General features: G+C 38.9%; 1 protein-coding gene across 1 annotated transcript in view; it reads right to left on the bottom strand.

Annotated features, from left to right (window-relative positions):
• Positions 1-27,750, bottom strand: part of LOC118687349 (ras and Rab interactor 3-like) — a 153,121-nt gene that overhangs the window by 93,953 nt on the left and 31,418 nt on the right. Inside the window, 8 exon segments of the mRNA XM_036384275.2 lie at positions 2,165-2,250; positions 3,301-3,354; positions 4,040-4,065; positions 5,047-5,121; positions 5,847-5,950; positions 6,647-6,731; positions 8,529-8,603; positions 9,766-9,842. Of these exon segments, the coding sequence (XP_036240168.1) occupies positions 2,165-2,250; positions 3,301-3,354; positions 4,040-4,065; positions 5,047-5,121; positions 5,847-5,950; positions 6,647-6,731; positions 8,529-8,603; positions 9,766-9,842 (582 nt within the window).

Raw genomic sequence — 27,750 nt, 5'->3', positions numbered from 1 at the left:
AATCCCTCCCTTTTCTTTTTGAAACTTGAGTGATGAAAGGTTTTATATTGTACCACAGAAAGCTCTTGAAAGTAATGAAACTTACAAGCATTAAAGAGCTTTACAGGGTTACATCTTTCACCTGCACCCCGAGCAACAGACCATCCTTGCTAAAAAAAAGTTCCTCACCCAAAGCAACTGCTCCTCCAGGGGAAGTAATCAGGCCTTTCTCCTGTGGAAAATCAGATTAAGGTCAAACCTACACCTTGGTGAAGCCAAGGGAGGTTTTTTGGTGGATCCTCAAACTGTTAAGCAGTGCAAGGCAGAGGCCAGCCCCAGTTCTCTCCTTGCTATTAGCAGTGCTCCTATCTGGAAGCTGCTGCTGGGGAAAATGCAGCTCAGCTCGTGAAGCCAGCATGTGTCAACTAAGAGGGAGTCACTGATGGGTCATGGCACATTTTGAGAGAACAGGAGGGGAGAAGCTAGAGGCAGCCATGTGACAGTTTTCTAGGACAGCGTCTTGACACATAAAGCAGTTAGGCTAACACTGCCATCCTCCCCTCCCACTGCTCACTCCAAATCCTTAATATCTTCTTTTTGTACTTTCTCAGGCATGTTTGCCTGTGACAGTATCTACACACTGGCTCTTTGAACAATTGTGCCTCCAATGCAGCATGTATTTGTGTAATGGGTGCTGGAGAAGGCAAAGGGAATGTGACTGAAACTGCAGTATCAGTGCCTCTTTGAGACAAAATCAGAAAAGAAATCTGATGTGCACAGCTGGTACTGGAGCCTTCTTGCTTTTTTTCCTGCACATTCTTCACAAGCATTCAATAATCTACATATTTCCCTGAAAAGGAAAGAGACACACAGGCAAGTAGTCTGTGCTATTGTCTCTTTTCCACAAGGGCTAGAGAGGAGAGCCTGCTGGGAGATGACATCCTCAAAAGTATAAACCACTACTATCTGTGGTGTTTAACTGGATTACTCTTTTCCCATGTCACCACTTGAATACAGCAAGCATCTGTATTCAGATGATTGCATGGAACCTTGCATGGACACAAATCCACATGCAAGTGACAGACCTCATTATATCAGAGCCAATGCTCCCAAAAGTTCATTATAAAATGAGATTAAAGTATTTCAAAGGCACCACCATGTCTTATGAGAAATAATTTTAAGTTATTATTGTCTAAACATCTTATCTAGGACTAGAGCAGAAGTGTGCTGTCACTGAATAAACCTCTATCTACCTTATGGTAGGTATACCTACCAATAACTACCTTAGTTATTGGTAAATAAAGAAATCCCAGAGCAGAAAAGAGTGGGATTCTCTAAATTCCTGTTTGGTATTGTTTGTGGGGATCTTTCCAATGCTACCAACATTGCTGATGAGCTCAGCCTCCCCAGGATGGGAGATGTGTGCAAAGAATAAAGTGAGGAGACCTCACTTGTTAAGAGCAGCCCAAGTGCTCACTAAGTTACATGGTTTGTGCTTTGAAAGTGGAATGATTTTGCTCTACAGAGAAAAGAGAGAATGGAAGAAAAGAGAGATAAGACAAAGATAAAAACAGGCTTAGAAAACAAGCCAAAAATACCCAGGTATTTTTGCTTACTTTCAGTACCACAAGCTGTATATCATCTTTCCTTTATGACAAGGACACAAATAGCAAAAAACCTGCATTTTTCAATTTTACATATGTGTCTGGTAATGTATACAGACTATTTAGGCATGTGAAAACCAGTCTTCTGAGGATCTGAGCTCAACATGTCTCTTGCCCACTGCTCATGTCCTTTCCTTCAACATCCACATCTCAACTTCTCATTCCAAACTAATTTTTGAAGTGAAAATTGCTTTCTTCTTGGTAAAAAAAAAATGTATTTCTTTCACAATGTTGTAGCTCATCACTGAACAAGAGATAAAATGGAGCAAAATTGCCAATGTGCAAAGCAGCTTGTTTTCAGAATATGGAAAAAAAAATTTTTCTTAATGTGCAATGAGACTGCTGAATTATCCAGTTAACCCTGCTTACAATTGAGAGGTGACACTGTTTTGATCCGCATAAAAGAAATAAAAAGGATATCCTGTGAACTACTCTTTTTCCAAGTCCTGTCTGCTCAGCCTTACCTTTCCATAGTAATGGAATGGATGGGTCATCACAACTAGAGGCATAACATTTATTACCATCTTCCAGCTCATTGTTGACTGTGTCACCATTTCCAACATTCTTGCTTTTAAGGGTGAAGAAGCTTTGCATCCTCATGTTGTACCTGAAAGTGCAAAGAAAAGGTCACTAAAAGGCTGGATTTTTGCATTTTCTCAGCAAACTTTAAAACCATCTGAGAACAACTTATGCAGGCAAGCTGTAAAGCCTAGATGCATGTTCTCTGACAATTAATAGGAAGTGAAGAGAAAGGACTGTCCAACTCAGTGGCAAGCTGATAGGAAAGCAAGGACTGCACCTATCTCTCAAGAGATACAGCAAACTGCAGAAAGGCACTAGAACAGATTCAGTGAAGGCACAACACTGGAGCTGTTGATTTTGGAGCCAGGACATTCACTATACAGCAGCTTCCTTCCTCCTGCATCAGCTCACAATTCACCTCACTGCTTCTTTCAGTACTGTGAACCCTGTGGGAAGGTTCTTGAGCATTTCTGGGACTGCTGACCATACCCTTCTAAAGACAGAATACATCCATTTTAGCACTAGGGTGGGACCTAAGAGGGCTGTCAATGACTCTGCTAAGACTTGATGTAGGAGAAAAGGGAGTTCCAACAGGGTGATTTGTGAGGGGAGAGCACCAAGGGATCTAAGTCTAAGCAACTTGCAATAGAAGGGTGGACTCACAGATACCTGCAGTAACAGTGAGACCTCTGACTCTCCTGTCAGAGGTAGATGATGTCAGTAAACAACCTGGTATGAGATAGTCTGAAGACAAATATATGCTTAGCACTCTATCTAATGTTCCTTGACCTTGTTCTCCAAGGAGCACAAAAAATGTCTAAGAGCTGACATGATCTCTGTTTACAATCCAGAGCACCCTGCAAACTTTTCATATACCTTTGCATAAGTGACATTTTTCTCAACTTTTTCTGAAAGCCACTTTACTTCTGTGCACTATGAAAAGGATGCATCAAAGTATTTGCTGCTGATTAAGCACAAACCTAGAATTAAATTCATTAAGCATAAAACGCAACAGATCTAACACAGAAACATGACTGGCTGTATTTCCCTCAGGCAGGAAGGCCAAGGACAAAACAAGACCAAAAGAATGATGGTCAGTTAATATCTAAAGGGTACAGTAAGGAGAAGTACTTACTTCATGATAAGTATGTAGAATGAATACATAATGATGAGTACAAGGCTTTCCCACCTCAAAAAGACAGAAAGCAGTGTTAGAAGGCCATTCCAACAGCTGTATGCTTTACAAGTTTTATGTAGGAGTGTGCCTTAAACATCTGGTACAAGTCACATTTGTGCACACAGGACTCACATCATTAAGACTAGATGGCGTCTCAGCAGAATGAGAGGGGAAGCAGACTCTCAAGTTTCAATAAACATGCAAATAAACTGCAATGCATGTATTTCAGAAATGTGCTATGCAGACTGAAACCACAGCTACTCTCTGAGCATCATAACACCAAGGCCTTTTGCAATTCAGTGCTGAAGCACAGGCCAGACACTCTGAGAGCACTGTGAGAAGGTGCCTATGATCTTCCACTAGGATTCACTTTGGAGTGTTCATTGGAACACCTGGCATCCCCACAAATGTTAGCAGTCAGAATCAGAGCAGAAGAGTTTTGGCTACCCTCCCTGCACATGGGAATCCTGGGGCCTTACACAGAGTCCATGTACTTTCCTTAACATTTCTTGGTTCTTACATTTTCTTTCAGTTTTCCGTGACCATCATAAAAACTAAGCCCAAACAAAACACATAGGATTTCCTGAGTGTTCAATCCAGCTCATGCTCTCAGTGTGTAGAATAAAAGTCAATTACACTACAACTCTACTTACTCATGGCAAATACAGGACTGCATGGAATAATTTATACAACTTACCATTCTATCTTCTCATCATATATGAACTAGAAGAGGGAAAAAAAAGAAACACATAAATTGACCATTTCTCTGATCTATCTCAAAACTGTCAAATTTCTTCAGCAAGTATCAGCCATATCTAGACAGAACTACTCAAGTTTGACCCTTTTTAACCAGAACTTCCACTGTATGGATTGTGACCCTCACAAAACATAAAACCTTGTGAACAGCGCCTGGACCCCTGTCAGTGGCTGTTTTAAGAAATATCAAAGGAAATGGTGCCAGCATGTGAAAGACAGATACGCACTCATGTACCTACATGCTATGTTGTGCAAATGACAGCAAAGTCACTTATTCCAAAAAAACTTAACTCTTGAGTCCTTCTAACAGCTAGACTAGTTTTAGCAGAACAGGCAGGCATTTTACTTCTCCTCTTGGGTCAAGTGGTTATACAAATTTTACTCCATCTAGTGTAACTGCTGTTACTGAATACACAGCTAGTGATCTGCTTGTATTACAAAATACAGATTAAGTGCATTCTTCCCTGCCTTGCCACCAGACATATTAAATGTGCACATCCAGAAACTACTACACTGCTGTAGATGAACAAAGTGGTATCTCACCTGTGCTCTACATGGAAAAACTTAGCCAGAATCAGAAATAAAATTACTGTGTAGAAGCAAGAAACAGCCACCTTCTCTATTTAAAATAGCTCAAAATTTTTCACCTCCACAACAAGCAGTCTACTAGGTCTGAGGAGAGTGCTATCTGCACTGCATAACAGTATCCTACTAGCCTGCAGAACCCAAGGTACAAAATGAATGGACACTGATTAATACAGTGGGCATGTATTCCATGGGGCTCTATGAAATTTTCATGTTTATACAACATTGTGGAGCTCAGCTCTCACTTCCAGATACCATAGAACTAGCTAGGAAAATAATTATTTGCCACTGTGTATAGTGAGCAGGCTGGTCCACTAAAAATTCAAGCAATGAAACACAGTAACTGATAAGAGAGCTACTTACCACAATAAGTACAATCACAGATATTGTGTAGTACACAGAATCCCGGAACACAGCCCACTGGGTGAGACAAACCACCTGAAAAACACCACACATTCAGCCAACAAAAATATGGGATTTCAAAAACAAACAAACAAAAAAGGTCCCTATCCTAAAATAACTTAGGTGTGTGAGCAGAATATTATTACTAGCAACAATTCTGAAAAATGCAGTTTTATGCTACCATTACCATCCACCAGTCTGTTAGACAATGGATCTATAATAGGCATCAGTAATGAAAGTAATATAGAAACTTCCATTATTGAAATGCATTTCTTACTAATGATACTTGATTTGGTCCTAATTTCAATGGTAAAGTAAAATTCATTGTACTGCAGCAAATCAATTGTTCCTCGTTCCTTTCATTTGTGGATATATTGGACTTACTACCTGAAAAAATATGATAAACAATGTAACCATCTATTGAGTAAATGGAGCAAATCTCATGCTTGTGTCCCAGATTCTTTGACTGTCATCAGTACCAGGAAGGATCAGCAGATGCCAATGATCAGTTGATTGTAAACACAGTATTGCATTAGGAGGAACCAGTTTCCTCTGTATGCTATATATTCAGATTGCTGACACTACAGCTGAACTTTTTGGAAACATTCACTATATGTAAAGCATCTGTATATTCTTTCCAATCTTTGAGGTTTTTCACAATCCCATTTTTGTCTATGATTTCATCCTTTTTTTAACATACGCTCATGGAAACCTCTAAATTGTAAGCAACTGAACTATGTAAAGACCAATATCTTACTAACCTGTCCTGCAAACAGTCCACAGACACCAACAATGCAGAGGATGTTGAAAACTGCTGATCCAACAATGGTCCCAACTCCTACATCTCCATGAGTGATAAATACACCTGCAGAGGGAGTAAAACATACATAACTACCCTCTGTCATTTAATTTTAGGTTGCTCAGAACACATACTACTTGTGAAGTAGAGACTGTTTCAAAGATTACCCAAAATGTGTTTCATAATTAAGGCTCACTTCTCTGTGTAATAATTTGGTCTTTTAGTCCAGCTAGCTGTGGCTTAGAACCTTTACATATATACTTTTAGTAAATGATTTCTTAACTAGTTAGTTCAACAGTAAGTTCTGTTTCACAGCTTAGTTTTTAGCTGTGCCACATCCCTCAGCCTGCTGGCCACACTGCTGCTGGTGCAGCCCAGGATACAGCTGATTTTCTGGGCTGCAAGTGCACACTGGCTGCACAGTGACAGATCATGATGAGCTCATCATCCAACACCCCCAAGTCTTTCTCCTCAGGGCTGCTCTTAATCTATTTCCAAATATATCAAGTTACTTCTCAAGGGACTTCAATAAATCTTTTCTTTTGCATGCTGTGCTCAGAACCAGACATTCCTCTCTGTGTTTTGAGAGAAGACTCACAGTTTCATGAGATATTTTGAGTAGTTAATGGTACCATGAACCACAGACTAGCTGACAGCTGCAATTGCTGATTATAAATTGTCAGAAGAATGGGCACCTGTGCCTAATCTGCTGCTGATTTTTTAACAGCAGATCTCAAAAAAGCTTGTGTGTGGGCTCCATACCTATAACAGATGCAAACAGTTCTGGGGTGGAGCTCCCTGCTGCCATGAATGTGGCTCCAGCAACATCTTCACTCAAATGTAGTTTCTAGAAGAAAACAATTGGTAATTTCAGCACTGCTACTGTATTTACATCGTGGAGTTCTACAGTTACATATGTAAATGAATAGTCAATTGTGGCTTACATGGAGCTGATTAAAGAAATGTATCTCTGCAGATTCAAAAGGATTGTAAACATCTCAAATTGTTTTCATTAATTTACTTCTGTAACTCTAAACACAGTCATTCAATTCCCCAACTCTTAGGGCTTCTAAAATTCAAAAATGAAAATTGGTAACAGAAAAATACAACCTTTGTGAATAAATCCTACAAACAGCAGGCTGGATTCTGGCTTCACTTTTCAACTGTGTTAATCAAAAGTGAGTCCTCTGCTGACACAGATAAAATTAGTGCAGTTAGACACAGAGAGAGCTGGGCATGGTAGAGAGATCTATTTTTATGATGGTGTCTCTAAAGCTTTAATAGGATATAGGTAACTTAGAGTTCTCAGACCAGCAAAAACACGTGCAGGTCCACAAGTGGGCTGCATCAATTTAGCAGTCTGAAGATCTTTCCCTTGAACTATAAGCACGTTTTTATGAAGGAGTTTTTTTCCTTTTTGAGAGTCTCTAGGATCATGTTTAGTACACTATTTTTCTTTCAAGGATAGAAAAGTAACTAGGGACAAAAGGAGAAGTAAAAAAAATCCTGTATTTTTCAAGCAGTTTGCCTGAAAACATCTTAAGCTGATAACAATGGCATCCTACACATAGGACACATCTTGACAAAACAAACACAAATATGATCTATTACCAGTCATATTGCTGCAGGAGCTCAAACCTAAGTGTGCTATCTGAACTCTTGGTAGCTGTTCAGATGTTCAGAAGAATGTGAGACAAAATGTAAAGATTTTATGAAGGATCAGTAGCCAGTAATTGGTACTACCAACTAGTATAACTTAAATATGGTGTCTAAGGTGCATGCTGAATACTGAACACCTGGAAAGGGAAAGAAAAGATCCCAATTGAGTATTTTAGTATTCCCTTATTATTCTATTTGTTCTTCTACTGATGAGTGTAAGCTTATAACTCTGAGTAAAACCGGCAGGTATTTAGTACATTTAGTAACAGGAAAAGAGACTTTTAAACTAGCTACAAAAAAATCCCAGGAGTTATTTCAGAAAATGGTCACTCTTAGTTTTGTTTAAAAGCAAAGGTGGAGATATTAATTTTGTGTTTAAAAAGGATTTAAAATCTATATTTGTATTATGTATTTATTTTGTTCACCAAAATCATACTCAACACAACATATACATACCCTGTCACAATCAACTCAATTAGAATCCTAAATGTAATTTTGTAAAGTCCTCTCAAAATTAGGTAAAGCCATTATGTTACTTTTTTTTTTGCATACAAGATTTTTATTCCGAGTCCATATCCAAGGTACACACTTTTCTCACAGATTTTCTCTTTTTTCCACTTTATGCCAGGACCACATATACTTCCTTTCTCCTTGCTGACATGCTGGTAGATGTGCAATAAGATTTGCATAGCCACCACATTAATTTTTCTATCTATGATATCTTTCCTCAAGTTACTTTTTAAAAAAAGGGTACAATAATAAATCCAACCCGTCCATAACCCATACCTCTTCTAGTTACACGCCTCAGGTATTTAAGAGTGGGTTTTGCCATCTGATCACATTAAATCTTTGATTTTTTTCTGCTTGAGTGTGGCCAGAGAAACAAGCATGCACAGAACACTGGTTCATTTTTTTGATGGGAAATATCTTTAAATAATATTCTCTGAATAAATTTCTAAAAGAGTGATAATTATCATTAACATACCTCACAAATTTTCTCTAAGGATGGAACAAAGAAGTCATCACATACTATGGCCAAAGCGTAAAACATATAAAGAGCCTGAAAAGAAAATACATTCAAGGAATACGTTAGATTTTTCCTGTATATGAAATGAGGAAAAAAGGTAATGCTACCTTTATTCAAACTAGCAAAAGTATAGCTTCACTTTTTATTTCATTCCAAATAAAAATCTTCCTGTTGATAAATTTATGACATAAAACCAGATTTTTGAATATAAGATCTCATTTGGAACATATGTCAGACCCTAAAATATGAAAGATACCACACTTGAACAGAACAGGATGCCACAACACATTTCATATCATGAAAAGTAACAGGTAAAGCTACAAGGTTATGAAGTCTTCTATATTTTTAACTAATTATCAGACCAAGTAATTATGTAGAAAGTAAAATCAGGCTGATGAACAATATTCAGGAAATATTTACACCTAGAAATAAGTGGACTCTGGCCATAGATCACTGCACCAAACCACTTAGAAATGATCCTGGTTCCCTGCGTAGGTGTGATTCTCCCACTGTCCTATGCAGCTTTATGTGTGGTACCCATGCAGTGGGCTTGATCCTTTACTTTCCCTGAGCTGGGAATGAAAAACTGGAGCCTGCAGACCTCACTTGCTTTGTTTTTTAATACAATAGAAAATAAAATTCCACATGATATTTTCTATATTTCTTCAGGGTTGCTTTAGGGTTTCTTTAATTATAATTGCATCTATTGCATAGAGGCACAAAAGAAAAGTGATTCAAGAAACTTCCACATCATGCTTGATGTCAATAATGAAGGAATCCCAAACTCTGTCTATATAACATGAAATCCAAGTCATGTGATCCATTCTGCCAGGATTTTAATCTCCAAGAGGATGAATGTATAGGTACTGCAAACTCAGACTTGCATACTTTTCTTAAATCATGGAGTCATCGAATCATTTAGGTTGGAAAAGACCCTTAAGATCATCAAGTACAACTGGTAATCCAACAATACCAAGTCCACCACTATACCATGTCCCAAAGGTGTTACCTTTTAAGAAACTGTACTCATATAGATGCATTAGAAATACTGAAATCAAAATATTAAAAACTTGTTGATATATACAGAACCCTACATAGTAAGGTCACTATGATGATTAACATGTTATTAAAAAATAAAATAGAATAAGTGACATAAAAGGAAAACAAGAATGAAGCATGGTAGAGAAAAACTTACAGCAATGATATGAAGCAGAATTCCTCCTTGCTGACGTTCTTTATTTGTAAATATATCTTCAGGAAACTCATTAATGGCTGAAAGAAAAACATACTTTTTTTAAAACCAATGTACACAGCATGTAGAAATGGAAGAATGAAAAACAGGGAAGCATCTGCAGAAACATATGACCAGACATAAGTGCCTCTTCTGATGTATTATATTACAGCTTGCCATTTCAGAATCTCTTTAGTGCTCTGTAGTTTTGAGACACTGTGTAATCACAGTTGACACTCTTACAGGAACACAGTACAGGATAATTCACAAACTACTGGTCAAGATGCAGCAATCTGCAATGCTTTAATCTATTTTGTATGTTTTATAAACATTTTAAGATGCCAACAGAAGCACATACGCATGTAACAGCCAAACAGGTTCCTTGTAGTAATACACTGCTATATATAGTAATATCTAGTAAAATAAAATACCATTCCCTCCATGAGAGGGGAATACCTTTCTAGAATAATACTGAAATACCATCAACTTTAAGAACTTATTGTCAGTTACATTAGCTGACAAAAGCAAAATTTTTCAGAGAAGTTACTCCTTACCACATGAAATAATATATGGTAAAAATTAGTTAGCACACAAGGGATGTATTTTTTAATAAATTCTGCCTATTAAAAACTACTATTATCTGAAGTGATTAGTAACTAAAAATGCATTAAGGAAACTTCTTTACTGGAAGGGAAGTGGGAGAAAAGACCCAGATCTACAGCTGCTTGCACAATATGGTTGTTCTTACATCACTGGTTGAAATACCATGCCCCCATAGGTGTAATTCAGGACACACACACCATTCACGCTGCAACCCCCATTTTGCCCTCTGTCTCCTCCATTCAAGCTGTGGCTGTGAGAACACACATAGGAGAGCAAAGAACAGAGCCCTGGCCTGGGTCTCTAGCAATGAGAACAGGACTCTGCACATGAGGCAAATCTTTTCACACATTTGGATGCAAAGGTGTGCAGCTCCCATCACAGGGGTTTGTGCCAGAAGTGCCATCATCCCCTTACTGCCACCACATGGCAGAAGGAATATACCCCTGCTCCCTATCTTGGCAAACTGGATGTGTCATCTGGGAAGCTATTACCTACCTGGCCATCTCATTCACTTGACTGTATAATATTTCACAGTACAATGTTAAAAACGGTTAAGGTAGTATAAACTGAAGTTTTAAGAAGCACGAATAAAAATCACCATTTTTCTAATCTTTCTAAGGTGACTTTACTTCTGTGAAGTTAATACCAAATAGTAAAACAGAAGTTCTGAGGACATCAAAGGTAAGAGCCAGAAAATAAAAACTAGTGTAGGCATCTAATCACAAAACAAAAGCAAAGCAGCTTCACTGCAAACTGCCTTGCTTCATAGACAGTGATAACAGTATATTCTGGTGATAACAGCATTAGTAATAAATAGCTACTTGTAATGAACACCTGCTTTTCTCACGAGGTAATACTACATGAACTAACATGAAGACCGCTTTTCTCAAAGATAATGCTCCTCTCTACAAAGAACTCATGGTGTGCGTTTTTTTCTCACAATGAGACAATTCAAAATCTTCCATAAAAGTCAGGGAAATTAAACAAAGCTCTGGAGCTTGGTAGACAAGATTTCTTTCTTAATGAAATGGCCACCTACCAGTGAATTCCAAGGTACAGTATGGAGTTTTACTGTATAAACATTTGCTGTCTTTATGGCTTTATTATCCAAATAATCACAGGTTTGGTCTAACAATTATCTACAAATTCTGTATACCTTAGCTACATGCACTGTTCTTTATTTACTAGCTGTATTATGGCTTTAGTATCTTGAACTATTTGTTTTTCTTACCTACTGCTGTGATAACCTGGTTTCTCAGGAAAAGGCTGTTTGGATTCCCCTGGGTCCTATTTTAGGCCTGGGAATTCAACAACACTTAGCTGAGGGGGGCAGTGGCATTCCCTCATCTGTATAAGCTGACAGAGGGAATATGACATTATCAGAGCTTGAGAGAGCAGTCTGCCCTTGTGGTACATCTGATACATGTGCACAGCAAGGCACTGCTCTGCTTCACACAGAGATGTTTTCTCTTGTATGGGAGATGGAGTTATCTGTCTGCCTGAGTGGGAGCTACATCTCCTTGGTTTCTACTGAAAAGAGACAGAACAGATGGGAGAAGGAGATTAAATGAAGAGCAGTACATTTAATGGGGCTAACCTTTGCCAAAAAAAGAGGAGAACATACACCCATCATCTTAAAACCAGATAGAAATACAGAAATATTTATCCTGCTGGTACTGTTGCAAACTCTTGGGTCCTGCAGCTCATCTTATCCAGCACAGATCTCAGGGGGAAGGGAGGGCACCAAGAAAGCCAAGTTCTACACTGAAATTGCCATCAATCTGTTCCCTCTCTAATCATTAAGTGAGTGGGGAAACAAAAGCACCTTCTCCAGTTACAACTTGGAGGGGATGCCACCGCCCTCTTCTCTGAGTCACAGACATAAAAAAATCCCCGCTTATGGCATGACAGAAAGCATGATTCACCTTTGATAAAAAGCTCTGGCTGAGCTGTCTGTGGCTAAAGAGCTATACAAGGCATGCAAAGAGCATGCCTGAGAACAGAATACAAGAGCAGCTGCAGAGCCTAAGCTGCCTGCTTGGCTCCGGAGAGAAGAGCTGGCACGGAGCAGCTGGGGCAACCCCGGCGTGCCTGTGACACCTGCCCTGACGTAGGCTGTTAGCAGATTAATTCCGGGTACCCTGAGAGCATTGTTCCCACATGCCCTACCCATACCCTGCCAGGCAGGCTGCCAACCAAGTGAAGTTTCAGAATCCCCTAAGCCTGACAACCATCTCAACAACCACGTGGATCTGTGGTTTTATAACCTGCCTTGACATGTGATTTCTTCACCTTATTAGCAGTTGATTTACTCACAACAAACATGCCAAGTCTTAACACCTGCTAAGTATTCAAGCCTGCTACAACTCTTAAGGTTCTTCCTGACAGGGAAAATGGATCTGTAGATTTTTGAAGGCTACGTGCAATCAGATCTGCCTTTGCAGGAAGGGGGTTAGGCACATGATGTACACAAAAGCTCAATGCCTCTTTTCATGCCTACATCTTGCTTCTCTGTCCCTTCAGACCCTGCTACAGCTACAGATTGCAATGCCTACCCCTTCACCCTGGCACTCAGGGAATGCTGATCATCAGACTCACTCAGAACAGATGTGTAAGGGGATGAAGGATATACAGAATTAGATACTTCCACTTTTACACCTTAAATAACCATATTCACAAGCTAGCTTGAATATTTAAAGTTTGTGTCATTTGTTTAAGCACTGCAAACAGCTTTAGGCACCTCTGCACTAAAGTATATTTCTGCTTGTGTGCAATTCCCTTTCACATTCCAGATCCTCATCTTCCCCAGGCTTGGTGTTGTGTCCATACACATGTAGTTGTGCCTCAGTGACAATGAACAAACTCATCACTGTGTGCAGAAGTGAACTTCTTTGTACCTGTCAAGGAAATGCATGCATCATTACTTGGTGTCAGCAGCAAGATATCAACAGTTTGTGTGACAGGACTTTTGCAACAGACTTCATGGTACTGCAAATTGCACTAAATTGTAATTCCAAACTAGTTTGCTGCAAGATTTGATTGAGAGCCAGAAAATCATCACTCCTTTCAACAGCATCTCCCTGAATGCAAGGATCCTATATAAGCTGAGTTGCAATGAATAGGATAAGTATGTCTTAGAACTAGTCTTGCTTTTAAAACATTTGTGACTTTAGCTCACACTGCTCTTCAAAATCAGGGCACTGAGAAGATTTTGACAGAAAGATGGTTAGCAACTTTGAAAGCATGCTCCCATATTCTCTTCGTGAATGTCAAAAGGGTCAGTCCCCTGTCATGTTTCACCTATTCCTCCAGGTGCTGAAGTATAGTCTCAGGAGGACAGCAATGACCTCAGTACATGTAGGCAGTCTCAGGGAACAACATATCACACTCAGCTAATTCTCTTGCACAACCTGTGCACTGTAAATATTGTGATAGTAACTGTGTACTTGAGAAAAGAACAGCAGGTAGCTTTTGCTCATAGAAAAGCATTGACTTCAGTTATGCAATGTAGTATTAATACCAGAAACAAAGTCAAACCCTAAGATCTTACCATCACAGTGAAACCAGTTGACTCAAATATAAAATGTGTCATACGGAAGTCCTCCTTTTTAATAATACTTTCCTAAATTAGATGTAATGGATTTGAATAGTCATTAGAAAATCATAAATGTGCCATAGCACATTAAAGTTTTTTGGTTTTTTTTTCCACAAGCTAACAGTCCCTTATCTCTAAATTGGCAGTGAAGAAAAATGGTACACTCAGGAAGCACATTTAACCATGAAGGCTGGTAACACACAAATCTTAAAAGGACCAAAGAAGAAATAAAGAACAGTTCACTGATCATGTCAGATGCCCTCTGGAAAAAGTAGGAATTATCAAGCTTTAAGCTCCCACTCCCATTAGACAGCTGTTTCCAGTTTTCTGTAGCAGGATGACTTGAGGATTTTCCCTCACGCTCAGTTCAGCTTTTCCTCCATACTAACCTAGGCAGCAGGTTGGGGTTGGGTTATCAGGAATGGGTTACTCAAAGAAATACATATTTATTTGAAAAATTCTGCAAGGATGCTTCTGTAGAGATAACTCTTTACTAAACTTGTCTCATGGATTATATTACCTGAGCAACAATAAGGCAGCAATAATAATAATCCAAATGAAGTGCAATGAAACTATTTGAAACACCACCCAACTTCTTTGAGAGGTATTTGTGCATCCATGTAAAACTGTGTGATGCCAAAGATCAAGCTTTCTATTTGCAGGCAAAGTACCATCTGGCAGGAGGCACACTGAGCATCCTCCTCCATACTCCTCACCTCATAAACAGGAGAATTATGAGCAAATTTTATCTGTCTGGTATATTAATTCAATTTACATTGCTCAGCCAAAAGAGGACTCCCAAGTGCAATCATATGTGCAACGGAAAAGTAGCAGCTTATGAAGCAAATAACTGACTCAACTCTCAACCATGAAATCCATTTAATATATGATTGTAAAGAATGGTATTATTTATGAAATAGCCTTGAAAAATTCTCTTTCCATCAGTATCAAGTTATGAAAATATCTATACAAAACTGGATTAGCTACAACAAAAAGTAGAATTAATAGCTTATTAAATCCTAGACTTACATTGAGTTTCTTCTCTCTTTTATAAAAAAAGTATCTTGACTCATTAAGTTGATACCAAACAATGAAAAAACACATAAGAATTAACTATCAACCAAAAAATTAAAAGGCATGATGAAATCCAAGTTCCTGATCTAGGGGACTCAGTGATGACACAAGAACACACAAGTACTGCAACATGAGGATGCAACCACATACCCGAGAGCAGTATTTCATGTATTAACCTTTGTGTTACTAAAAAAAAAACAAAAAACCAACCTCGCAAAGGTTCCCAAGGTTTGAAATCATGTTTTGCTTGTTTTTTTTCTCCCTGGCCTCCAGACCATTCACACAATTTCTGAACTGTTCTAGCATCTTCTCTTACTAGGACACCAGTTTTCCACTAAGCATGACGATATTCTTCAAAATGCCACCTATGGACCCCAACCCTTTCATTTCACCCATCAGATTCCTAAACCAGAGTATTAAACAAAATTTTCACCTTCTCCCATTTTTCACTCACTGACTCATACTCTGTTTACACTACTCTGAGCCAAGGCTGGCAAAGCAGTTCAAACACTGCCAGGGTCCAGCACTGGTGCAGCTTTTTTCAGATATGACATGCCATTTCCAGGCTCTGGGGGAATAATTCTGGTTCTCAGGACTAAATAAACACCATGGAATAATGTGAACAGTTTAAATTGTACTATCTCTTCACTGTCCTATGAGTTAACTAAAGACATCAGTTACCAGTAAATAATTGTGTCTTCTACATGGAATTTGTCTCTACATGCAATTTCCCGTTCTGAGCTTCATACATTTGACACTCCCTCTCCACTTTTTTCTCATTTTTTGCTTCCTGAAAGTCTATAGTTTCTATGGTCTACAGAATCTTGTTTCATTTGAAGGAGGGAGCTCTTTGGCTGTGCTGGGTTTTGGACTCAGTTTGGCTATGTCCTTTTTAAATACAGATAAAAAGTGATGTCCCTGGCAAGATCACTGCCTTTTGGAAAAAGGATAATGACTGGATTAACAATCAATGCTGTGACTCACATAAAAAAGCACACTTATTAAAAGATCAGGCAACTTTTCAGCCCTTCAGGAAAGAATCATTCCTTATGTTTTTCACAGGCAAGCCTTCCAGCTGCAAACAAGCTGGAGAATCAAGCATCACACTATGAGGTTTTGGTATCTGCAGCTCAAGCTCAACAAGGTCTTATTTAGAATTTTTTTTACTCCCAGTCAGACTCAAAAATCTCTTCCAGAACTAAAGGATGGAAAGTATTTATGCTAATTGTTCAGCCTAATCACTTATAAACTCAGTTTATTCACCTCACAATAACACCAAGAAGAGGCTACTTTGACATGTCATAGCATCTTCAAGGGGATTTCACTGCAGGTCTATTCATAAACTGTACTGCCAGGAGGAAAATGACAATCTGATTTCTGTAACAATGGGCTTTGAAATCAAGCAGACAAGTTGCAGCATGTCACTGAAAAGATTACAAAAAGTGTAACGTAATTTTAAGACACTGTGGACTAGTGACCCCCTTTGAAATGACCCACTCCATTTGGCACAAAAGGACACTTCTACACATACTAGGTATTAACTCCCCAGTTAAAATATTTTTTAAAATACTTGAACAAGTATTTTTACAGAGTACGCACTGGAGCTGCTCTTACATATATTGTTGCACTATGCCTAATGAATAGCTTGACAATCAGAGCAGACCACTATCTCTTCCTTGGTTCTCAAAATGACTCTGTCAGCAGGCTGTATACAAGGAACAACCACCACAGAAGCTGCCCTTGGCAGATTTCCTCACACTACAGAATTTCATAGCAGGGAGAAAATCTTCCTTGTGCTGCTTGAATATGCAAGCAAGAGGGATCAGTTAAGTGAATTTAGTCCAAGGCAGAAATACTTTCTGAACATCTGAAGACCTCATTTGGCACAGGGATGCGTTATTAATCCATTCCAACATTTTTCCATGGGTGCCACATGAACAATGGGATCAAAACTGCCCTTCAAAAAGTAAAAGCTGACTACCATGGCAGAGCTCATAAGAAAGACAATTACATTTAAGAGGAGATAAAAATGAAGTGACAGGAAATAACACCTTTCTTTATAAAATATCACTGATCCTTTTCCATGAACACCTCTGCTTGCAAAATGACTACAAAAGTACTTTTCTGTACAACCAAGTTCCTTCTACCCACCCTTCTTCAGTGAATAAATAATTGGGTGATTACTACCTCCTTACATGTATTGGGGACAGACCTCAAATAACACAGAATATGGTCTATTACCTGCGAGGTACACCCTCAGGAGAAGTGACAACCACATTCAAATGGCAAAATCACTGGCAAAATTGACTGGATCCAAGTCAGACCACAGATTAATTTTGAACTGCTAGTAGCCAGAAAAGCTACCAGGTTACTTGAAAATTGAACAGATCACATGTAGAAAACACTGAGACGAAATAATTAAGCAACCACAAGAGCTGGCACAGCAGCTATCATTCAGAACAGAAGTGCACTTTAAATGAAACTCTGCCATTGTGCCTTCAGTACAGTGAATGCATAATAATAAGCTTTTGAATCTCTTCTACTTTGGTAAAAGCTTCAGCATAGCTCATTTAAAAGCAGCTGTATTGGCACACACCATTCTTTTCCCCCAAATGCATAGAAAAGGAAACAAAATTTAATACTTAAAATATACCCCATCCAAGTAGGAATTTTAACCATCTAGGAAAATTGTGATAATTTTCAAGTTGAAACAGCATGAAAACTAGACATGGCTAAGATTCTACCAGGCTAAGATTAAGTTAAACAAATTGCTTTTTTAGAATCAAATGGGCATGAGATAACAAAGCAGACTTTAAGTCAGGCCTACTAAGACCAGAGAAAAGCATACAATGGGTATGCATGGGTATTGTTTACTTTTCTTACTTAGAAGCTTCTCTTTCTAGATATAAAAGGAAAATTATGGAAGGCAGTTGCAAAAAGAACTAACTCAAACATTTATTCCACCCCTGCCAACTCTAGGTTTGTTTCCAGCAGAGAGTTTTCTGTACTTTAACCAAGAGGAAACCAGTAAAATTCAAAGATGCTGCAATAAGGCAGAGGCCTTAAGATCTCTTTGGTGACCTTACTGAGGCCAGAATATCCAAGAGTTCAGTACAGGCAAGCCAACATTTTCATGGAACTCAGAAGCCCTATCCAGCCCTCAAAAAAAAATCAGGCTGTTGATGCCACAAACTGATCTGCTGGTTAATTCTCCAGGTTTTGCTTTTCTCTTGGAAGAAAGTTGAATTTTGGAAAATTATTTTAAGTTGCACTAAATAAGCTCTCAAAAAAACCCTCCAACAGTGTTAAAAACCTCTGGATGAAGTCAGGCTTTGAAGTCAAGCACTCAGCATAACTTTTGGTTCCATGTACCCCTTGGCGCTTTGAAAGAATCATTTTCATATGGAAATCAGAAGCACGATAGTTTTTCCGTGTGAGCCACACTTATGTGGTATAGCCAAGTCTCATTACTTCACTCTTCGTAAAACATACAATATTTGCTTTTTTTACTTTTTCTGAAACTATGGTCCTGGAATTGTGCAATTATGTAAGAACATCAGATTTCACTTAAAACAAAAGACTCTGCCTGTAGCCTTTGTGTTTGTAGAAGAGGGCACAAGCCCAAAAACCTAAAGGATTTACAAAACCCAGAAGACAAACAAAAAGAGACCCAGACTTGTTGTTTATCTTTTAAACAAACATCACAATTTTGTGGGGCCAGGTTTACACTTCTTGAGCACACAGGATTACTAGCATTACTTCTGAGTTCATATGTTTTAGCTCCAAGTCACAAACACATGAACATTCCAGCATGCAGTTTCTGCTCAATAATAAAAACTACATCAACACATGTCTTATGCCACAGATGAACAATCTGCTTTGCTATTTCCACATAGGTAATCCCATCCAAGGCAAGCAAGACTCAACCCCCTCTAGCTCCTATGTCACAATTCATTACTGCATAAATAATTTTTCAAATGGCAGATTTGCACAGTCCTCCCCAGACAACATCCCTTGGAGCACTTTGTTCTTAAAGCACTGCAGTACTGTTTACAGCTTCTTACTGAGTTTCTAGACTAATGACAATCTCTTTTAAGTTCCAGCCTCTACTATATATTTCAATATCCTCATATTTGATATGAAATCTGGTAAGTAAAAACCAGCTTCTTAGAAGATCTGGAGAGTTTCACATACTAATACTGCCTACTAAGCAGCACTGGAGTTTTCAGGAAGGGAAACTGATTTATCTCCTAAATGCATAGTAATTATTCCAGAATAAAAGCCATATTGATGTAGAATAGAGGCAAACAGCAGAGAGTCCACTACTGGAAAGTACTAAGATAAACATTACAATAATTTCACAATCCAAATTTACAGTCCTTCTCATGCTGTCTTCAATGACACAGAGTGCTATTCCATTGCTATTTAGAATCTGTAAATAAATATTGCAATAAAGCTCACACCACTTCACAGAAAGGAGAGACAAACTCTACTCAGAGCAATGCTAGATAAAGGGGAATACAAGGCCAAAAGCCACTGAAGTGAAATAAGCAAAAGAATGGAAATAAGGGGAAAAAAGGTACACCAATTTAGTAATGTCACAGCCCAATCATGAAAGATCTGTACAGGTTTTTTTTTTAGACCTTAGAAGTGTAGAAGAAAGTACAGTCAAACACAACACACACACCTCTCTTTAATCCAGCCAGCTCAGATACCATTAACAGGGCAACTACTGTCACACAAGCTTCAGCTCATATGGCACAAGCCCAGCTGGAAGCCTGGATATACAGGTCATAGCTGGAGCTCCTGCTTCATTGCTGCTGGTTCTACAAATAGCTCCCTTGAACTCAGGTATTTCTCCATTTCTTCACAAATTCTCAAGCTGCAAGTCTGGAGTGTTGCTTTGTAAAACCAGGCATCCCACTGTCACTGTACTGCATGCATGCTCTTCTCATGCCCTAGTAGCCATCAATAGCACACACAATTTAAAAAGTGCCAGCAGTTTTAATTTCTTTGCAAACACCACTGCCTGACAAGCAAATTGATGAGTTCTCTCCACCTCATTCTGCACTGGTTTACTACTGAGTCTGCATACAGACTATGAGGTACCATTCTGCAGAAAATCCCAAACCAACACATCGAAAATGTATTTGTACCTGATAGATGCTCACAAAAGGCTTAGCAGGCACCAAGCTATATTGTCCAGCCTTGAGAAGCAAGAAAGGTACATCTACCTGGACCATCAGAAAGGCACCATGGGAAATTATCACAGTCTATAAATATCACTGAGGTAACTACAAAAATAAAGACAGGGAATTATGAAGTCTCAGAATGTGGTAGGAAAAGAATCAGCATCTGAAAGCTAATGAAGGCAGAGAAAAAACTCAGTGAAGTATATGCACTAACTCTTAACAAGAGGAGCAATAGGAAAACGACATACTTATCTAATCATGCCAAACAGCAGCACATATCTTGGCCATATATTATAAAGCACTTTCTGAAACCATATACGTGAAATCAAAAAACCTCTCAGAACAACATCCAAAATTTTCTTTAGAAACATCACACCAAGATGGTGCCCACAAAATACACATAGAAATTACTCATCCAAAAGATGCTTTTGAGTCTGGTCTAAATGAGGCAAGTCTCCTGTGTTATCCACATCACACTCCGCAGTGCCTTTCAAGGAACTTAAAGCTGCAAAATATACCGATTGCTTTCACTTCTGCCCATGTAGGAGCAACACTGCACTACTCTTCTGTCTTAAAATAAGCTTTTATCATCTTCACCTCATTACATCATGTGGTTCAGAAACTGGTTTTTCTCTTTTAGAACTAGTTTAGGTGAATTGAAGAGGAAATCATATCTTCCTAACATATATCAGAAATACACAGCACATATATAAAATATATGTATGTTTTGTTCACATTCTCTCTATATGGATCTATTTAGATTTTCCTCAAACAGTTAGGAGGAAAAAACCCAACATGAACAAATAAATAAGCTGGAATACATTCCAGCTGTGCACCAGAAAACAGAGACAGCCATAAAAAGAAATCTGATAGAATATGGCTGCAGAAGCTGGCTGCAAGAGTGGTCAGAAAATGAAGAAATGTGGACTAGGACAGTGAGTACTTAAAGACAGCAGAGCCTCACCACAAACTTCATCTGCTTTCACCTGATCTAAGGCAAGCAGTGCCTCTGATCAATTATATCTCATCTGCCCAGAGAGCCAGACCTAACATTTCAAAACTTCTTTATATGCTCATTTTGGATTACTAAATCTATTAACTTAGCTTAATAGTGTCATTGTAATTCCCTTCAACAGCTTGACACAATGTAGCTGAAGAAGACATCAAGGTGACTGACCTGCTTGTGCATTTCAATTTACCTGGAATCAAGGGTTTGAAAACACCAAAGGACACTACCATGTGAGTACCATTTTTCTAGTCTTCTGTTCTGTGAAAATGCTTCTTCTGCTACTTGAAAAACAACAAATACTGGGCATAAAATCTTGCACCTGGTCTGTGAAACAGTAAGGCCTGATAACCTGTTCTTGCTTAATAAAGGATTATGCCTTTTAAACTCCTTAACTTGAGCGTGGCAGGGCTTTGATTCCAGTTGGCCAGTCTGTCAGAAAGCACCAGTTAGTGCTTACTTCAGCACCTCTCATCAGCCACTAACATAATCACTGCAGTCATTCAATCACTGAGTGAAGCCCTTGTGTTATTTTCCAGCACAGTTTCTCTCATTGATGTTAAACTATTTGAAATAGATCATTCAAATTAATTTTGCAGTGAAGACACAAGCTGAATGATAGAACATGATTTCCCCAACTGCATGGTGTGATTAATGCCACAATTGGGAATGATATGTACCAGTTTCATTTCCAGCAGTTGTTCCATCCACTAGAAAAACCTCTTCCCATTCTTACAGTGAAAGCATATATTGTGGTTTAATACAAGACCAGGCAGCTAACCAAGTAACAGCTTGTTTTTATCAGTTTGGTTTTTTTCTTCCTAAATTTAACAGTTGGGAGACTTTGAAATGTGTCTGCAGATGAATCAACAGCTTAAATGGTTCAGTGAGCAAAATAATTTTATGGGGTTTTTTTTTTGGTCAACATGGGGATTTTAACATATTTGCACTTTGCAGACATAAATTAGAGTAAAACTCATTTCAATTCTGGTTCTCTTTAACTCTCATTTCCTAACCACATTTTTGCTGAAAAGCTAATATTGAAATTAAGAAGCATAGCTCTAGAGAAGTTAATGGAGCTCTGCTGATTTACATCAGTTTGAGATTCCAGCCCACCTATTTTGCTTTAATTAGAAAGGTACAAGAGGCATAAACAGTGCAAACATTGTAAGTGCATGATGTCACTCTCAAGTTTGAGTTTAGAACTAGACCAAAGAATCCCGAAGTAGAAAAACTGTTTGGATTATAGATTTCAAAAAAGAAAAAGATTTCATGGTGCATCATAACAACTACATGGCACAAATCAAGGACCTAGATTCCATAATGGGCTGAGTACTCTGCTCAAGTATGGTCATCAGCACAAATCCAGCCCACCACTTACTGAAGTTCCTACTCATATTAGTCTCATTTGAATTAAACTTCTTGTTTTTAGAGTCAGGCACCTATTTAACTACTCTGATAAAGTTCCTCTGAAAAGACATATTTGCCTTTGCAGTTTATTTCACTTGAGAGTTCCAGCTGTAACTAAACAGTAAAATTATATTCTGCTAGACTACAGCACTATTCACACAGAAATAATTATACTTATATATTGTACCAATGATATATCACATATATACCACTGATAGGCAAAACAAAATTCTAAATAATGAGAAACATATGTTGGGAAATTAGCCATTATACTCAATGGCACTGGTTCTCTTTTTCCAATGGATTCACACCATTAACAGTTCATGCAGCTACACCAGCAGCACAGAGAGTAGAACAAAGCTGAGCTAGTACACAGGCCATAATGTTCAAAGCTATAATGTAAGGCTTTCTACACAATTGAGGGGGAAAAAGCACCAGACACCAGTGTCAGGCTGGGCTCCTTATTCCAGCCTTTCACATAGGCATGTGGGCCAAGCTCTGCTACCTGCAGGGTAAAGCAGCAGCAGCCCTGGAATGCTCCCAGCTACTCAGTCACTCACAAAATGTGATGCCCCACCCAAGGCTAATGTCTCAGAAAGCAACTGGAACATGACCCCTTAAGGAAGCAGGGATAACACCTGAGAGTTAGAGTTAGCCACACCCAGCAACACACAGGGAGAGCAGCCCAAGCTAGGCCTAACCCCTTTTACTCAAGGGATGCTGCAGCACTCAGGAAAATGATTGTCAGACTGCAATAACCTCCAGCATTTGTGGAAGTATTTGGAACACAGGAGACCACCAGAGAACTCAGATGTACATGGTGTTTAACACTGGAAGAGGCCTGCCCTGGTTTTTGGGTGTGACACACCACACTTAAGACTGGGCTGGGAATGATAAAAATGTAAGGATATTGCACATTCTGACACACACAGTAATAACTGTGGACCTTTACAAATACCACCAATGTTATAATGACAGAAAAGGCTGCAGCCAAGGAAGAGTGATGGGGTATGGTCCACAGGGCTCCTCTGCCACCTCATTGAGCAGGAAGAAATTTGGTATAAGACCTAAAGAAGACACAGCTTCCAAGGAAAGGAGGGTGGCACAGCTGTGCCAGCAGCCTGAGGAGGTGTCAGTGGCAGCTGGAAGAAGCTGAGGAGCAGGTAATTGCCTAAAATTAACATGTAAAGAGGGAACACTGTACCATGAATAACTGACACGAACAATCAAAAGATGAGTAGAACCTTTCCCTAGTAATAAATGCAGCCACATAAATGCATTAGAACATTGAATAGCCTTCCAAATAAAGCACTGGTATAGGTATTGACTGCAAGAGTGCTATAGGAAAACCAGATATAGGATACAAAACAATATTAATGCCTACAGAAAAAAAAAAAACCAACCCAAACAAAACCAGTCTTTACAAAGCCACAGTTCCCCACACATTTTATATGCAATCATCCATTTATTTTCCCACAAAAAACCCAAACAAAAACAACAGCAAAAACCCAAGAGAAACAACAACAAAAAAAAAAACAAAAACACCTAAAAAACAAAACAAACCACACTCAAAAAAAGGCAAAAAACCCAACCCAACCCCTTCCTTCCCCTCCCCCCTCAAAAAAAAAAAAAAAAAGAAAAAGAAACAAAGAACCAAACCCCAAAAAAACACCCCACTGGCATAGCTCTGGGTTAAGGGACACAGGAGGGAAGTGTTTAGAGGAGATTCCAAAAGCCAGTTTATATGCATTTGCCTTAAGCGTCACCTGCACTTTTAATAAGCCTTTAAACACTACCATACTGACATGCTACTGACATGAAAGTGAGATCACAGCCCTGTATATACTTACCAATAAAATAATCAAAGTAATTGCCTAATTTTGCAAAGAATGTCTCACTATTCAAGTCTAACAAAGTAGAGCTGATAAACAGTAAACACAAAAGTCATCATTATGGAATGTTCTCCTTGTTAAGAAAAGCTGAAGTAGTGGATTATCATTACAGCATTCTTAAAATTAATTATTCCAAATACACTATTTGTAAAATTTATGTACACAGTAACAGAACAAAGCACAATAGTTAATGTCATAAAACCAAATTAAATCATAGAGAACACTATAAAGGATTAAGAGATTATTGATAAAGTAATTGCTACATGAGTAAAAGGTTTTAAGAACAAAAAAAAAATCACAGAATATTCTGAGGTGGAAGGGACCCATAAGGATCACCAAGTCCAATTCCTGGCCCTGCACAGAAGCATACCCAAGAGTCACACCACGTGTCCAAAGGCATTGTCCAAACACTTCTTGAACTCTGTCAGGCTGGTGCTGCGCCCACTGCCCTGGGGAGCCTGTTCAGTGCCCAGCCACCCTCTGGGTGAAGAACCCTTCTCTGATATCCAACCTGAACCTCCCCTGACACAAGTTCAGGCCATTCCCTCAGTCCTGTCACTGGGCACCACAGGGAGGAGAGCAGTGTCTGCCCCTCCTCTTCCCCTCACAGGAAGCTCCAACTGCAGTGGGGTCTCGCCTCAGTCTCCCCCAGGCTGAAGAGACCAAGTGACCTCAGCCCCTCCTCACATGGCTTCCCCTCAAGGCCCTTCAAGGTCCTCCTGGCCCTCCTTTGGACACTCTTTGACAGCTTTGTATCTATTTTATACTTGTGGTACCCAGAACTGCCCCCAGGGCTCAAGGTAAGGCCGCCCCAGTGCAGAGCAGAGCAAATCCCTATTGTCATCTTACTGCAAAAGTTCCATCTTTCTTGGTGATTTCTCATGGGCAGTTCCTCACAGCACTGAGTCCTTCACAGCACAGCCAAAAAACTCCAGCTCTCTCCTCACCCAGCTAAGCCACTCTTACAGCACTGATCCTCACTGGACACAGCTGTGGCCTGTTAAGGGCAGGCCTGTTCCTAACCTTTGGTGATTAGTACAGCTGCAACTCCTCAGGGGTGAGATTACCTTCTGCACTATCTTTATTTTCTTGCATTCTACCCCTCCACAAATCCCTCTCTTGCCTGGCTGGTGATGCTGGGCCTGAAGCATCCCAGGACATGGGTGGCCCCTCCTGACTCATGTCCAACTTACCATCAACCACCAGGTCCCTTTTCACAGTGCCTGCTCTGCACCATACTGTTCCTCTGTCTGTATGTGCATCCAGGGCTTTCAAAGAAGAAGAAATCAAAGACTTTTTATGAAGACACAAAGAGCTAAGAAAGAGAAGACTGAAACAAGTGCAGAACTTACAGAGAGAAAGATAGAAAACTAAATGAGGAGTAGGAAATTACACAAAACGTGCACAGTAAGGAATAATTACTAAGAGGCAAAATGCCTGTTTTTGACTAAACATTCAAGGATGTGCTAATGAGACACAAGGACATCCAGGAAGAAAAGCCTAAAGATCTGAGAACAGAAAAATATGTGACAATCAGGCACAGATACAGACACTTGGAAATTAACCATCCAAGAAGCAATGATTGAAACCAGCAGAGATGAAGATGTTATAAAGAAGGCAACAGAAGGAAGAAACATGAATTATGCCGAAAGAAAAATAAAAAGGAGGGCAAGTAAACTACAAGTAAAGCATAAGATATCCAACAGAGCATGACACCAAAGAAGATAAGCAGAAGGAATAAACAGAGTGAAAGCAGTATCAGCAGAAATACACAGACAGATCAAGAACTGTCTCAGTGATCTCACTAAACACACACAAAGAAATCCCAATTACCCCACATATTTCATTAGGAGTGAACCTATGGGCACCACAGATGTTAAAAACATTTTTAACCAAAATACCAACACGGTAACTCCCATCAAAGAACCCACAAAAGTAAGTAGTGTAAAGAGTCTGACTGAACAGTATCAGGTAAAACTTGCAGTTCAGCTCAGATGATCAGAAATACTTCAATAATTTCTAATAGTGATTTCTAAAACACAGTAAATTAAACCCAGCAGTACTTAAGCCCAATTAATTTCACAGTGACTTTTTCCTGAAACATGAGTACACATTTTGGCCCCCAACTCTAAATTTTTCCTTAGACTTAGAAACTTTTCTCTGCCAAAATCTAAATTACTTGTAGGCTGACTTTTGAACAGTATTATTTAATAAACTGTAACAGTTAGGCTACTGTTCCGTCCACAACTCAGGCAATACCCAGACATTCTGAATGGTAAAAATGCTTTGAATAAACCATTTGGATTCAGATCCTTCAGGTCACCATTTCACATCTCAACATTTTGTCACTTTTGGTGATGGAGACACAAAGAGGTTTTGCAGCTGAAGACTTGGTAAATAATAGTGTCTACATTAAAGGATGAGCTACAAAAATACCTTCCTTGTTATTAAACATGCCAGTAAGAGTAAGGAATACACTTTCAAAACATCTACTGAAATGTAGGAGATGAAATCATTTACACATTTGTTAGATGGGCTTGCTGTTACTTGAATTTTTGTAAAAACTCAGTTAATACTATCAAACAGATGTGTGCTGTGTTTTTCTAGTTTTGCTAAACGTGTATATAACACTTATGTGTGTGCATTATTTAGGTGATTTTGATGAAAATATTTCAGACTTTAGTGGTACCAAACCTAACAGTCTCAAGATTTTGCCACATAAACAAAAATTCAAGAAAGGAAAAAAAAACCACACTCCAGTGTGAGTATATGCTGTGCAGAGTCACAAAATAGCCGTTGTGATCTCAGAGAAAATATTATTAGACAATGTTACATTTCATGCTTTGAAGGTTTAAACTCTGTCAAGTCCAATACTATCTAATCCTGTTAGCATCTGCCTTCCCACCAGCAAAAAGAATCACTGAATTGCAGAGGCAGAAACAATACTGCCTTTAATCAGGTGCATTGAAGCAAACTGACTACACCAAGTGAAAAATGGAGCTGGATGAAGGGGAAGCATGCTCCCTTATCTGGACACAACCCTGTGGATCTAAAAAGAAATTCCATTAAGACCATACTTTGAAAGTTTTCAAGTAACAATTCTAACGTGCCAATTATGTCAGAATACAATGGAAAATGTCATGTAAAACAGAATAAATATCTCCAGCTAAGAAGCTG

This window comes from Molothrus ater, chromosome 6, assembly GCF_012460135.2.
Source record: "Molothrus ater isolate BHLD 08-10-18 breed brown headed cowbird chromosome 6, BPBGC_Mater_1.1, whole genome shotgun sequence".
In the NCBI taxonomy this organism is placed as follows: Eukaryota; Metazoa; Chordata; class Aves; order Passeriformes; family Icteridae; genus Molothrus; species Molothrus ater.
The sequence above is the reverse complement of the archived record's forward strand: the minus strand, read 5'-3'. Positions and strand labels throughout refer to the sequence as shown.